The sequence below is a fragment of the Mustela nivalis genome (genome assembly GCF_964662115.1).
Source record: "Mustela nivalis genome assembly, chromosome: 3".
Classification (NCBI taxonomy): domain Eukaryota; kingdom Metazoa; phylum Chordata; class Mammalia; order Carnivora; family Mustelidae; genus Mustela; species Mustela nivalis.
In genome coordinates, this window is record NC_139022.1 from 91,477,150 (window position 1) to 91,491,355 (window position 14,206).

Below are 14,206 nucleotides of genomic sequence, written 5' to 3' on the forward strand. Positions count from 1 at the left end.
CTACATATACAATAAGGACACTAACATGTACTACAATGAGTCATAAGGCATCTTGACTCCTAACCCAATCCCTATGGTCTATATTTAGAATAAGGTTTTATAAAAATACACAAGGGAATGATCCCCGAGTGTCGTTACAAATTATCCAATTGTACACCTAAACAACTTAAAGAATGACTATCATTAGGAATCTCCAATTGGTTAGATAATAGGATCAAATGGTCTGTAAAGATCTTTTTTGATCTTGATAATCTACCACTTTCTGCTAATATTTATTTTAAAAATTTTCCTCTTTATTTCCACTTTTTCCTCACAAAGGGGTACTGAACAGATAATTAAACCCTAGCAGCTGCACTCAAGAGGATTGTGGATAGTTCTGCACAGGAAGTAAATAAATATGCATTCTCTCCTTTAGTTAACTTCTGACCCAAACTAGAAATTAATTCTGCCTACTTAAAGAAACCGAGAACAAGCCCCTCTTCCGTTCCCCACAGCAGAGCAGAACCCAAAGGTCTCTGACCAACAAACACAGAACTCTCAGTTTTAAGAGACAAGAAGCAACAGGACCATACCATGGAGAAAAGAAACCAGGCCCAGGTAATGAGGACTGAGCAGCAGACAGGCGTTCCGAGAACACGGCTGGATAAAAGCAAAGCCTCCAGAGCAACACAATGTACGAAGCCTCCTTATTGAAAGGGAGCTCCAGATAATAAGGGGGTAACCACAAACTGAAACAGAAATGTACACCCCTATTCCAGAGCAGGCCAGCCCAGACCAAGTGCAGGAGGGAGTCTGCAGAGCTACAGACCACATGACATAAACAAGGGTTGACAACCGTGTTATCACTACAGCCTGGTAGAGGCTGGGTCAGACACCTGAACCTAAGGATCTCACTGGCTCCTTTGCAAAGGAGCCTGGAGAATAAAATGAAAAACCGACTGTAACCCAGCTGCAGTATGTACGGCGTGTACTTTGTGAGAAGCATCCATTTATTCTGACAGTTCTCAATCAATAGCATGGACTTGGCTCTTCTACTAATGTGGCTTTTTTAGACTGAAGTCAGAGAGTACCTAGAAACACAGATGAGCACCCAGAGTAGGTAAACTCTGCTGACTACCACCATTAGACCCGGAGGACCCCAGGTGGGCAGACCAGGCCATGCAGCTTTTCCAGGGCTTATTGTCATCTAGGTGACCTTCGCCTTGCCCTGCTCTGCCCTGAGCAGAGAGACTCCTGAGACCCCTTAACAGAAAGGCAAATTAAATCAAGTAAGGATGGAGTCCAGTTTGGTGGTTTAGTCTTTGAAGTCACTGACCTGGGATCAAATTCCTGCTCTGTTGCTGTGACCTCAGGCAAGTTATAGCTGAGGCAGTGTACTCAGATATAAAATTCACAGTAATAATTATACCTATTTCACTGGATTGTTTTAAGAATAAAAAATATAATGCATGCATTAAGTGCTTAGCATAGTGCCTGATAAATTAAGTGTTGACATCTATGTCATCTTTACTAGCTGGACTAAAATGGGAAATAAAAGACAGCAAAAATCTAGATCCTGTGTCTACTCTCTCTCCCTCCTTACCTCGCTTTGAAGTAACAACAAAGGACAATAAAACTGGACTGAGAATCTTTAAAACAACACTGTTGATCATGAATTTGAACGTTTTATAGCCCTCCCCTATTGAGTTAGTTCATCCCTGTCTTTGTTCATGTTATTCCTTCTCACTACTTCTTCCCTACAACTCACTTCCATGAACCATATTATGTATGTAAATATGTAATGTGTAATGTACACAATATGTACATAGTATGTACATAAGATGTAAAACCACATTAAATACCACCTGTACAAGTATTTGTACTAATATGTGAATGAATTACCCTGTCAAAGTGCTCCTCAGTTCATTCATACCTATTCTAATTTCTGTCTCCTCATGGTTACATCTCTCTACTGCCTCTTAATTATAAGTACCATTACTAACAGTAAAGTCAAACACTCAAATACATCTTACATCTATTCCTCTGGACATAGCAAGTGCTTAATACATACTAAGACAGAAACCACAATAAGACTTTGGGAAAGAAGGGTTAATGGACTTTTCTAAAATTGCTATGAGGAAGAAAAGGATACTTTATACTGATGCTCTGACACTTCTAGCAGCCACTACTGTGAGAATAGTATCTACTACCAATGGACACATCTTACAAAGAAAACAAAACAAAAGTAACTGGAACCCATTACTGGTGCAAATGCTACCAGCATACTACATATACAATAAGGACACTAACATGTACTACAATGAGTCATAACACACCTTAACTCCTAACCCAATCCCTGTGGTCTATATTTAGAATAAGGTTTTATAGAAAAACACAAGGGGGTGATCCCCAAGTATATGAGGTTTACGTGTTAAAGTGTATTCTCTTTATGCCCAGGAAAGACAAACTGGTAGGTGAGAATCCATTCTTTTTTTTTTTTTTTTTTTAAGGATTTTATTTATTTGGCAGAGAGAGAAGGATCACAAGTAGGCAGCAGGAGGCAGGGGGGCGGAGAAGCAGGCTCCCTGCTGAGCAGAGAGCCCGATGCGGGGCTCGATCCCAGGACCCTGAGATCATGGCCTGAGCTGAAGGCAGAGGCCTGACCCACTAAGCCACCCAGGTGCCCCGGTGAGAAGCAATTCTTAATGTGGGGTTCGTTAAGTTTATATCGTTTACTTAGAGCTACAAAGAAGTTCCCCAACTCTGTGCCTGACATCTTTTTGCTGCAAGCGGGCTCTGGGAATGGCTGTTTCTCCATGGCACCAGCAAAGAGAACACACCTTACGTGGCAAACACAATGGAATGCTCCCTATCTCTCACAGAAAAGCAGTTACTCCTCAGCCATTCACTAACCACCATCAACTTCAAAATCTGGTAAGCCTAGATTTGAAATTTATCATATAAACCAAGCAGCAGCTCTGAACCATGGTGAAATTACTTACACCCTAATATGTTGGGAGATGTAAGGTGGCATTCCCCAGAAATTTCTCTACAATGACCCCCAAAGCAGAGTCTTTGGAATCTTATTTCTGTGCACAAAAGCCCTTAGAAATGACTTAGAGCATCACTGGAACTGTGTGACTTAAGCATGTGAGCCCGGAATAATGAGGATGGGTAGAGAAGAAGTCCACAGAGATGACTACCTATATCAGAGATATAGCTAGAACAGTGTTTTGAGTCGATGAAGTAGGTAATTTTTAATGTTTGCAGTAAATCTGGTTTCAACGGATGGGATGAGGGGCTAAATTCTCTATTGCTGAACAAAAATTTACTGTGATTCCAAGTACCCTGAATCTGTAGACCCACTCAATCTAACACTCTACAAGGAATATTACCATTGTTGCTTAATAATAGTGGTTAAACTAACCTTACAATGGAATTCAAAATAGAAAGAAACTTCAATGGCTATGTCTGCTCACACAGAGTTAAGTATCCATATTAAAAAAAAATTTTTAAGTGATCTCTATACCCAATGTGGGACTCAAATTCGCAAACCAGAGATCAAGAGTAGCGTGGTCTACCAAGTCTCTGAGCCAGCCTGGCACTCCCATAGCAAAACCTTTGAAAAGAATTCCGAGAGGTAACACCTTGTTCATGTGAACCGAGTGAGCACAGCTCAGAGCAGCAAGGCTCTTGCAATGAGAGCCCAGCCTCTCCCTAAAAAAACCAGGGTTTACATGGGATAAGCAAAACACATGGCTCAGCTGAGAGAGAAAGTTAAGTGTTCAAAATTTTAGGGGGAAAAAAAACCCACATTATGTAATACTTGAAAATGAGAATTTAAGAATTTTTTCCTCATGAAAAAGCTGTAATTAAATCTTATTTAACTGTTTCCTCTAATGACATCCATTTTAATTAGGTTTTAATAGACTGGCAGCCACAACCTATAGTTTTATGAAGCAAAGTAAAATTACAGTCTAGGAAGACATTTAAGGAAAGAGACTCATCAACACAGATGAGAGGTTACAATATATCCCCTCATCCCTAAAGACCCCCATGGTAATTAAGTGTGCTGAACAGACAGCCATTAGGGCTAACAGTAGGTGTGCTCGCCACCAATCAGCACTGGGTTATTCTTTGAAATCAAAGGGTTATTGCTGTGATCTGCTTTCTAGAAAATTTGCATGTCATGGAATAAAGAATGCAAGTAAAGAGGTATGGGTTCTATAGTGCCACCAAATCTGCAGCATCTGTCCATGCAATGGGCTGTCTTAACATTTTAAGGTATGCATTTTCTTATACTGAACATGACACAACAGCACTCATCCCGAGAAGATTGTTCTATGTTTCAGAAAATGAACATCACATAGAAAAAGCAAAATTAATGTATGAAAAACAGATTCATGTTTAAGAATAATATCTCTGCAAATGAGATGCACTGAACAGGATCTTTAATAGCATGCATCTCTATTTATTTCATACAACATTATGAAAATCAGGGAATAAATCACGAAAATTAACTTAGACCAAATGAGTATCATAGATACTTATTTTAGAAAAGAAGAACTAAGTATAATCAATCCCTTTGTTAGCCAGAGGATGGAGAAAGGAATCTGGCCTGTTGCTACTTCGGAGAAGTCTGTATATACTTATTCAAAAGAGAGACAAAGTTACGTGAATATATACTACTTTAAAAACTAATTCTGAAACATCAAGGCTTAAATTTTAATAAATCACATACACTCCATAAGTTGAAAATATTGGGGAGGGGAATATCTGATCCTCTCAAAAACTACCATTTTGTAACCAGGCCAACAATCTGATGACTCCAAATCTCTCCGCCAAGAAGCAGTTACTTGGCTAAGATACTCTTGTACACTCTCATCAGATTAAGGCTTTCATGCCAGGACTCTTTTTTTTTTTCCTGGTGTATTGGCCATTGCCAGAAATGGACCCATCGAATTCACCAGTGCTAAGGAGTTAAGCATCTGAGATTTAATTTAACAGTTTCAGCTTTATTAAGCTGTCACAGAGCGGCCCCACTTTGATAACAGTAGCTGCTCCAATTATGGCTTGGTTTAGGGTTGACAAGTATAATGATTCATTCGTGGCACATGAGAAGCAATAAAAGGTTGTTTTGCATTACAGCTTTAAAAATGTGGGCACTTTTTTCATTTAATTTGTCACTTAGCTTTTGCTAAGAGGACATTTAAATTGCAGTAAAAGGCAAATGGGGCTTTTAGTTTAAATGTAATCCCCATATTTAAATGATCTGTAATGGTGCAGTGTTGGAGTGGGAACACTATTGTCTCACAGTGGGTCCTGATGGTGACATGTGACATTTGTATTCAGGTCCTGTATTATCCATGTGGCTAAAGGGCTTCCAATTTCATTTCACAGCCAGAAGCCTGCAGAAAACACCAATTAACTTGCAGATCCCATTTGCCGACAAAACTCAGCCTCTTCTCAATGTCTGGCATCTGGCAGTGCTCAGCATTTAATTCCAAAGCAGAGCCTTGAAGCAATGTGAGCCCTGTGCAGGGGCACAAAGTCAAATTCTCCCATTTTATTAAGAAGCAAAATCCTTTCCTTTTGTAGTCCAGAAGCAACTTTTAGTTAATTTTTTGGTGGATGAATATTAAGATAGGATAGCTATTGTTACTTCTACATGGGATTCTTTGTAAAACTTAGACCCCATTAAAGTGGCTAGTGACCTCTGCTTGCCATCAGAGTACACAAGAGAATTTATAGCAGTCTAGTAATGATGGGGTGGAGGGGAGGGATGATTTGTGAAGAAAGAAAATACAGGGCAAGAAGATATATCCATCCTAGACTTGTATAATATAAAGCCTGGCCCATAATCAGAAAGCAGTTCATCAGAGGGTATAACTAGAATCAGCTGGTAGAAACTTCTACCTAATGAGAATTATACTTTTGATTGAGAGCTAAAGTGCATAATTTTCAAAACCAACTTGGAAAAGTGAGATGGGGCTAATGGATTAAACATGAATGGTGTTAAGTTTTATTTAACTATATCACTTGTACATTTTTGGATACCAAAAAAATATTAGTCAGCACTTTCTTCCTAATTAGTTATTTGTAATCCTAAATTCCTCCAAGTACCAAAGCTCTTTAAATTTTATTCATTTAATATTAATCCAATACTTTTTCTTTAAATGATTCACTTTATTATAGTTTCTTTTTTTAAAGGTAGAACTTTTGAATGTCATAAATCAACTAGTCAATTCAATTTCACCACAGAATTACAAAACTGGGGAGGGTTTACTTAGGAAAGTGTTATCATTCAGTTCTACCACGCTTAAACATATCCATTACACTTGTGTTTTCCCAACTACCATACTGTGCTCTCAAACACTCTTCCAATACATTGAAACAAACTACTATAGTTAGGGACTGATCTAAATTTGACCAAGTTATTATAAGATAATTAATAAAAATACGAGGGGAAATGCCAAGAAATATCTAACATAGTTAGCAAGTAGCAGACATATACATTAAAAAAGAAAAGCTGTCACCCACAACAAGCTTCTGAACACACATCCTATTAATTGCAAAGAGGAAACTGATGTTCAATTCTTTGCCAACTTGTGGCATAACCCTAGATTAGTCAATATCATCTTTTGGATGATGACTCCTAAACTTCCCTGGAGTCCAGTTTCCTTATCCATAGAACAGTTCACATCAAAGGTCCTTTCCAATTATTACAATCATGTGTTATATGCACAAACAACAGTTTCTCTTTGTCCAGACTTGACATCAGCAGGATATGATCTATTATCAGCCAAGAGGGAAAGAAGGGGAAGGTATCAGGAGTTCTACTATTCAATTTCAATGAAACTAGGATCTCCTAGTAAACATATCTATAAAATTAATATAGGCATTGGTAGAACATTTGTCAAAAATTCCATCTGTCACATTCTTAATAGAAAGACAATTTAACAAATGCATTATTTGTTAATTCCCTAGCAATAAACACTGGATAAAAATAATCATCCACCCCAAATTTCCCAGTGAACTGGACTACTGGATTTCTCATTTCTTCAATCACCTGCTATATTTCTATCTTTATTACAGAGATTTAGGAAGCAATAAAAATTATAGTTTATCTTTTCCCTTTTGACAATCAACAGTTCATCTAAGTATGTAATAGTCAAAAAATAAATGTTCAAACTACTTTTGACACTTTTAATGTACTCAAAGGGGGGAAAGAGCCAAATTTTAGCTCAACTAGGTACAATATTCTTCTAGAAATGAGTAACCAGCTCTGCTATACAAAATACCTATTTTAAAATAAAATGGCTTTCTTTTTCAAATATTTAAAGGCAGATTTCGGTGCTTGCTTTCCTCAAGATCCGACCATTTCCCCCAAACCCTCCCAAAATTATTTCCTGCAAATGCCAGCCCAAGCCCTCCTTCTTCTAACCAGTGTCTAATGGCAGCAAGTTCATAAATGAGCTCTCTCTTCAGCAACACTCCGGCCATGCGCTTTCAACATTCAACCATGATCTTTACCCATACATAACTCAATGGCAATCTGTCAGGAAACTTGTATTTACCCAGCTCATCCCAGAGCTGCCTGTATTTGTCAGTCATCGCAGTGCCTTGTTGCCTCCAAAGTGACAGACGAGGGTCAGCCATGAATTGCTCTGTTATCAACGTCAACATGCGGGCCCCATTTGAGTCCCTCATCTTCAACATTTCCCGCACCTGGTGGGGGGAAAAAAAAACAGACCTTTAGAAAAGTGGTCAAATATGCACATTAATACAGGAACAGACCACTTTCTTTCTTTCTCTGGAGTGTGAGGCAGTTAATTCTTGATACCAGCCTTCTTTGGCAAAGAAAAGTTGTGAAAAACTGGTCTCTATCCTAAATGACAATTTAATCAGAGAATTAACTGTTAATTTTTTAAAATTATGTTTCATAATCCAAATGAGGAAAAGAAATTTGGTTAACTTTCCAATTACAAAAAAAAAAAAAGAAAGAAATTTTTTGCTAGCCCACAGAAAAACAACACCAAAATAAATCATCTGGCACCTTCCTGATTCTTCCAAATGATTATACTTACCACTAGAGTAGAAAAGCCGAAAGCAGTCTACTGATAACTCTTCAGGGATATTCTCAATTGAATGGATAATGTTTTTAATAATAGATCTGTCTTACTGTTTTTAAAAACCTGCTTTATTGAGACATAATTCACATACCATACAATTCACCCATTTAAACTGTGCAATGCAATGTTTTTTAGTTTATTTCCATAGTTGTGAAGTCCTTCAGTTTTTGAGCTAAATTACAATTTCAGTAAGTCCTCACACCAAAGTTTTCTGACAAGAAGAGCAATATCATACTTTTATATTCACCCCAATGGGGCTGTGAGAGGAAAGGGACTGTGCTGTAGGTTAAAGAACTCTCTAACCCTAACTGAGCAATCCAGGAAGCAGAATTATAACCTGTGACCTAGCAAGCTAACTCAGCTTCTCAAGCTGGAACTTCAAGCTCTGTCCATTACTCTGGAGCCAAATTTCCCAAATTTAAAAAAACAAGGGGGCGGGGGGAGAAACACAAGACTAAGTGTCTTTATAGGAAACTGTAGATAAATCCACCCATTCCAAAAGTGTATACTGCTAAGTGTTCAGCAAACACAAATCCCAGCTGAACACCACACCACCAGTTCTCCCTATAGGAAATGACTGGAGCAAAGTCACAAGCAGCAGAAAAGGAGAGGGGATCCTTTTATTCAAGATTCTATGTGAAAGGCAAATCAAAGAGGAAATGGCAGATACTCAATAATGCAGCCAAAACCTCAAGATCTACTGATCCTGTGTCAGGCTTATACTCTGACAAGTAATGGAAGTCCATCACAGGCTTCAAATGGGAGCCCTGCAGAGAACCCCAAAACACTTCTACACTAAATCACAAGTGTTGTGCTTTCCAGGATTATTTCAGTAATAATCTTAAGAAGTTTTTTTTTATTTTCAATACGGAAGCACTAAAAAGTCATGAACAGAAAAAGAATGAGAGGAAGAAAGGGAATTGCCATTTACTGGACATCACACTAGAGAGTTTTATAGTTATACTTATCATGTAATCTTCATAACAACCATATAAAATAGACCAGATTATAATTCCCATTTTATGAATTATAAAAACCATGTTTCAGACAAGTGTAGTAACTTGCCCAAAGGACAAGAGGAATCTCTGGGATCAGGGCCCAGATCTGTCTTAACTCTAAAAGTTATGCCAAAAAATTAAAAAATAAAAAAGTTATGCCATTTCCAAAATTAGATGATGCTGTTACTTCATGTGGCACACATAATGTGTACATCACATGAAAAGATAAAAACAGCAGCTATAGGCCAGTCTAATACCTCTTTTACTTTGCTTCCACTAGGCCAAAGTGTACTATTCACTACCATGAGAATCTGTGAAATACTTCCTGTGTGTCTAAATACACCAAACCTTTAATACTACCACTACATCATGGATGTGATTTAATATTTAATTTCCTGATACATTTCTAACCTATTACTCAGCAAAAGCAATGAAAATAAACACTTCACTGTTAAGTATATAAACCATAACTATTAAGCAATACTTGAATACATCTACAGTCTAATAGTAATTAATTTTCAGATGGCTGACTAACATATTTCAAGAGTTTGATGTACCTGTGAATTACCAAAGAAGGATTAAATCATGTGTGAAGTAGTTTTAGTGTAAGATGTATTATATAAAATCTAATTTTCAGAAAATCGGCAATCAATACATAGTAAATGGGATAAATCTTTAATAAGAGAATACTGATTAACCAAAATACACTATTTTCTGGCCATAACCAGTAACAGAATATACTCTAATTCTTCAGAGCTAAATAATAATTTTTTTATTATTATAAATACTAGAAAAGCTGTTTAACGAAAGTGTCAATGAGTTATGAAAACTATCAATTATTTCATCCATTAAAACCAATCTGAATCCATTAGTCATATTAGTAGCTGTACCCCCATGAAAAGACACTGACTTAATATTACTAAAAAAGCATTTTACTTAGTATTTAGAATTGCGTTTATGGTACTAAAGGGTCTGTATAAAGCAAGAGACACAGCCTCTACTCACACAGAACTTATAAGGAAGATAAGCCTGTTTCTTAGGCCATCAAATTTTGGTGATGAAAATTTAACATTTACCAAGGCCAAAATGACGCGTTAGACAGCATTATCATTTAATCACAACATGAGGAGATATGTTATCATTAGCTAATTTTATAGATGAGCAAACTGACTTGAGTAACTTGTCAAGGTTCATACATTCAATAAGATTTAGAGTTTAAATTTAAAGCAAGGGCTTTATGATTCCAAAGTCCATGCTTTTGAAACTAATTTAAATATACTGAACATTATTAAACTAAATATATAATGTCATATGCATGTATTAATTGTACAAAAATAATTATGTAAAATTTACAGACTATGGATTGGAACAAGAGACACTTCTCAACCTTAAAAAAATAAATAAATAAAATAAAAAGCCCTAAATATATAAAGCACATTTTAAGGACTGTATTCAAAGTTATGCTCTACTTGAGAACATTAACTAGGAAAACTAAAAGCTTGAAAATATGGTATTTCTAATAATATTAAGCTATTTACTTTTGAGTTTGGAAGTTTTTCCGAAATTGTATAAACTGTTACCATTTTAGTAATGGGAAACAAAAATGTTCCACATCTTGACTAAGGACAGCTAAGTAAATTAATGCATTACAACATAATAGTTTCTAACTGGTTGATTAACTTAGATGCTCTTCTTTTAAAAAAAAAAAAAAAAAGAAAGAAAGAAAAGAAATAAAAAAGAAGCCTTTATTCCATTGTACACATCATCATATATAGATACTTTCTATATATGTATATATTTAGAATATTTCTTAAAAAAAAAAAATCATACCTTTGCAAAGAGCAAATTAAGCTGCTTCCCTGATCCGTGGTACCCGCCCTGGGAAAGGAACAGTTTAACCTGTTCTTGAACCTGCTCTTCATCTAAGTGCCAGCAGTTTTCATCATCTATACTAGCACCTGCTGTTGGATCAGGAGCACCTAGAAATAGAAAGAAAAAATAACACATATGCTAGATAAAAACTCTGTGCTAAAGGGCTCTGATAATAAATTTGAAAAGAATTAAGATTCTCCACTTTTTGCCTATACACTTTTTAAGCCAACCTCAATTTCAATTATACATACAAATTTATGACTGAAAATAAATATAAAAATCATTCTCTTATTTCCAGGATTTTCTTGATTTGTGCTAAGCTAAAATGCAGATTACTGCAGAACTGAGATATTTTAAACTAAACGTTTGGAGAGGAGTTTACAAGTTCTCTAAAGAATAAAAAAGTCACAAAAATGTCTCATTGTAAATACATGATGTTTATAAAGCTCTACTATGTAGGATATGTTAGGAAAATGTTTTTCAAAGACATGAGAAAAATGTGAAACCAAGTGAACTGAGCAGAGTATTTTTCTCTTTACTATGTTAATTCAAGAAGCTTTCACTGTTATCTGCTGCCATATAAACTACATGCTGACATAGTCTTTAGTTGCAGAAAACTGAAGATTAAAAAGGGAAATCAAGCCACATGGGAACAGGCAGTGCAGCTGTTGTACTAAACCAGGTTGTAGTATCACCTTGCCAAACTGCGTAAATATTTTATTGCTGAAGTACACACAAAAGATAACAGCCATGTCATAAGCCCTGTGTGTAAACTACCTTAGAAATTCAAAAATTATCCAGATACTTAAGCAGTAAAAATTAAGTTTCATTATTTATTTTTTTAAAATGGTATTTAAGGCCTGAGATTCATAAGAAATATTAAAAAATTTAAGTCTAAAAACCTTTCATCAGTAGTGTTTAATCTCACCAACCCTTAAAAAATACATTTGTTGGGGCGCCTGGGTGGCTCAGTGGGTTAAAGCCTCTGCCTCTGGCTCAGGTCATGATCCCAGGGTCCTGGGATTGAGCCCTGCATTGGGCTCTCTGCTCAGCAGGGAGCCTGCTTCCCTTCCTCTCTTGTGATCTTTGTCTGTCAAATAAATAAATAAAATCTTAAAAAAAAAAAAATACATTTGTTGGGGCACCTGGGTGGCTCGGGGGTTAAGCCTATGTCTTCGGCTCAGGTCATGATCTCAGGGTCCTGGGATCAAGCCCCGAATTGGGCTCTCTGCTCAGCAGGGAGCCTGTTTCCCATCTCTCTCTGCCTTTCTCTCTGCCTACTTGTGATCTCTCTCTCCCTGTCAAATAAATTAATAAAAATCTTAAAAAAAAATACATTTGTTTAAGTCCAGCTGTACATTGCATTTCTTTTCTTCTAATGATCTAAGAATGAACTGGCCAAGGAAACAATCATTAACATCTGCAAAGAACCAGTGTCCATTAGTCCCTAAGAGGAGAGCAGTGAGTCTGTGATTCTCCCTGGAAAGGTGTGCATTCATTCATTCATTCACTGAGCCAACATAATATTTATTGAGTGACTCCTGCTAGACTTGAGAATGAAATGATGTGCAAAATAGACAGAATTCTTGTCCTCATATATTTTACCAACAAATTATTTTTTACTAGGACCAACAATAACAAATACAATTTACATCAAGCCCAACATATCTGTATATATGAGTGTTTATGTGATGACATCTATTATCTATTTTTCTGAAGCAAAAGTATGATGAAAAAAGACCCTGACTGTAAGTGAAAGGGTTTGATATTCTTTATTATATTTTTTAAAAGGGCTTACAACTTTTAAAACTGATTTCATAACCCATAATGGGCTGCAACCCACTATAAGAGAAACACTATTTTAAGTGTGTGAGATAAGTATCAATCTAGTAATCACACATTTAAATATATGATAATAACTGCTCAAAGGAAGAAGCCAAAATGCCAGCAGACTGTATCAGAAAGCTCTCACTTGGCCATGTATTGTTGGAGTAAGCACACCTTGAGGAAATGGAAATTGAGCAGAGATTTAACTCAAATAGATTAGAAGTTAAAGAAAAAAAGAAGAGAAAGAGGGTTGCCACCAAGAAAAAAGTGGGACGCCTGGCATCTGCCTTCCACTCAGGTCATGATCCCAGTGTCCTGAGATCCAGCCCCACATCAGACTCCCTGCTCAGCGGAAGCCTTCTTCTCCCTCTCTCACTCCTCCTGCTTGTGTTCCCTCTCTTGCTATGTCGCTCTCTGTCAAATTATAAATAAAATCTTAAAAAAAAAAAAAAAGGAAGAAAAAGGAATGAGTCTGAATGTGAGACTAAGTAAGAGCTTAGGCAGACATCTCAGGAAGAAAGGAACAAGGAACATGGATGAAATAAAAGACAGTGCACATCCGTACAACTCAAAAGTAGAGGATGAAGAAAAGACAACTGCAAGACAATCCTGAAGAAGGGCTAGCCCTTGAGAGCCCTGGCCAGTGGGAGCTTAGTTTTTTCTTCCCTACGCGTAACAAATGGGAATTCCTAACAAGGTCATCCAAAGAAGAAGAATGAAACACCCTAGACAGTAAAAGATGTTTTCTCCTAACGTGCATCAATTTCAACATTCCTACAATAGAATATATTCAGCCATAAAAACAAATGTGGGTTATTTCCTTTGTACTCCGATGGAAAAATATCCAAGATATACTGTTGAATGGGGGAAAACCAACCAACCAACCAACCAACCAACCAACCAACCAACCAACCAACTCAGGCCGAAGAGAAGGATGCATAATATATCTCCCCTTATTATAGTGATGTTTTAGAAAGAGCCTGTGTTAGTATTTCCTTACATATGCATAGAATGGGTAACCTTGGTACACAAGGAAAGAAGGCTCTTCACTGAATACCTTTCCATATTTTTAAAATTTCAGAACCACGTGAATATATTTAAGTACTAGAAAAATCTCAAGTGTGGAGGATAGGCTAGGAAGCAGAAATACATATGAGAACAGTGAGAATGGTATATATGCAGAGTCTGTGTGAAGGATGATGATGGTAGCTTGAAAACATCACTGAAAACTAAAATGGAGACTCTGACAGGAATTTAAGACAAAAACAATGCAACATGGTAATGAAGTGGGTATGTGAAATTTAGAATCAGCAGGATCAAGAGAGACATGGGTTTCTGGGTTAAACAACTGGATGAAGGGTGCCTGGGTGGCTCAGTAGTTGAGTATCTGCCTTCAGG

At 36.8% G+C, this 14,206-nt stretch overlaps 1 protein-coding gene across 1 annotated transcript in view; it reads right to left on the bottom strand.

Annotated features, from left to right (window-relative positions):
- Nucleotides 1-14,206, bottom strand: part of ZSWIM6 (zinc finger SWIM-type containing 6) — a 196,013-nt gene that overhangs the window by 44,065 nt on the left and 137,742 nt on the right. The window contains exons 3-4 of the mRNA XM_082725879.1: nucleotides 10,940-11,088; nucleotides 7,557-7,707 (exon numbers count right to left, since the gene is read on the bottom strand). Coding sequence (XP_082582005.1) covers nucleotides 7,557-7,707; nucleotides 10,940-11,088 — 300 coding nt within the window. The remainder of the gene's footprint in view (nucleotides 1-7,556; nucleotides 7,708-10,939; nucleotides 11,089-14,206) is intronic.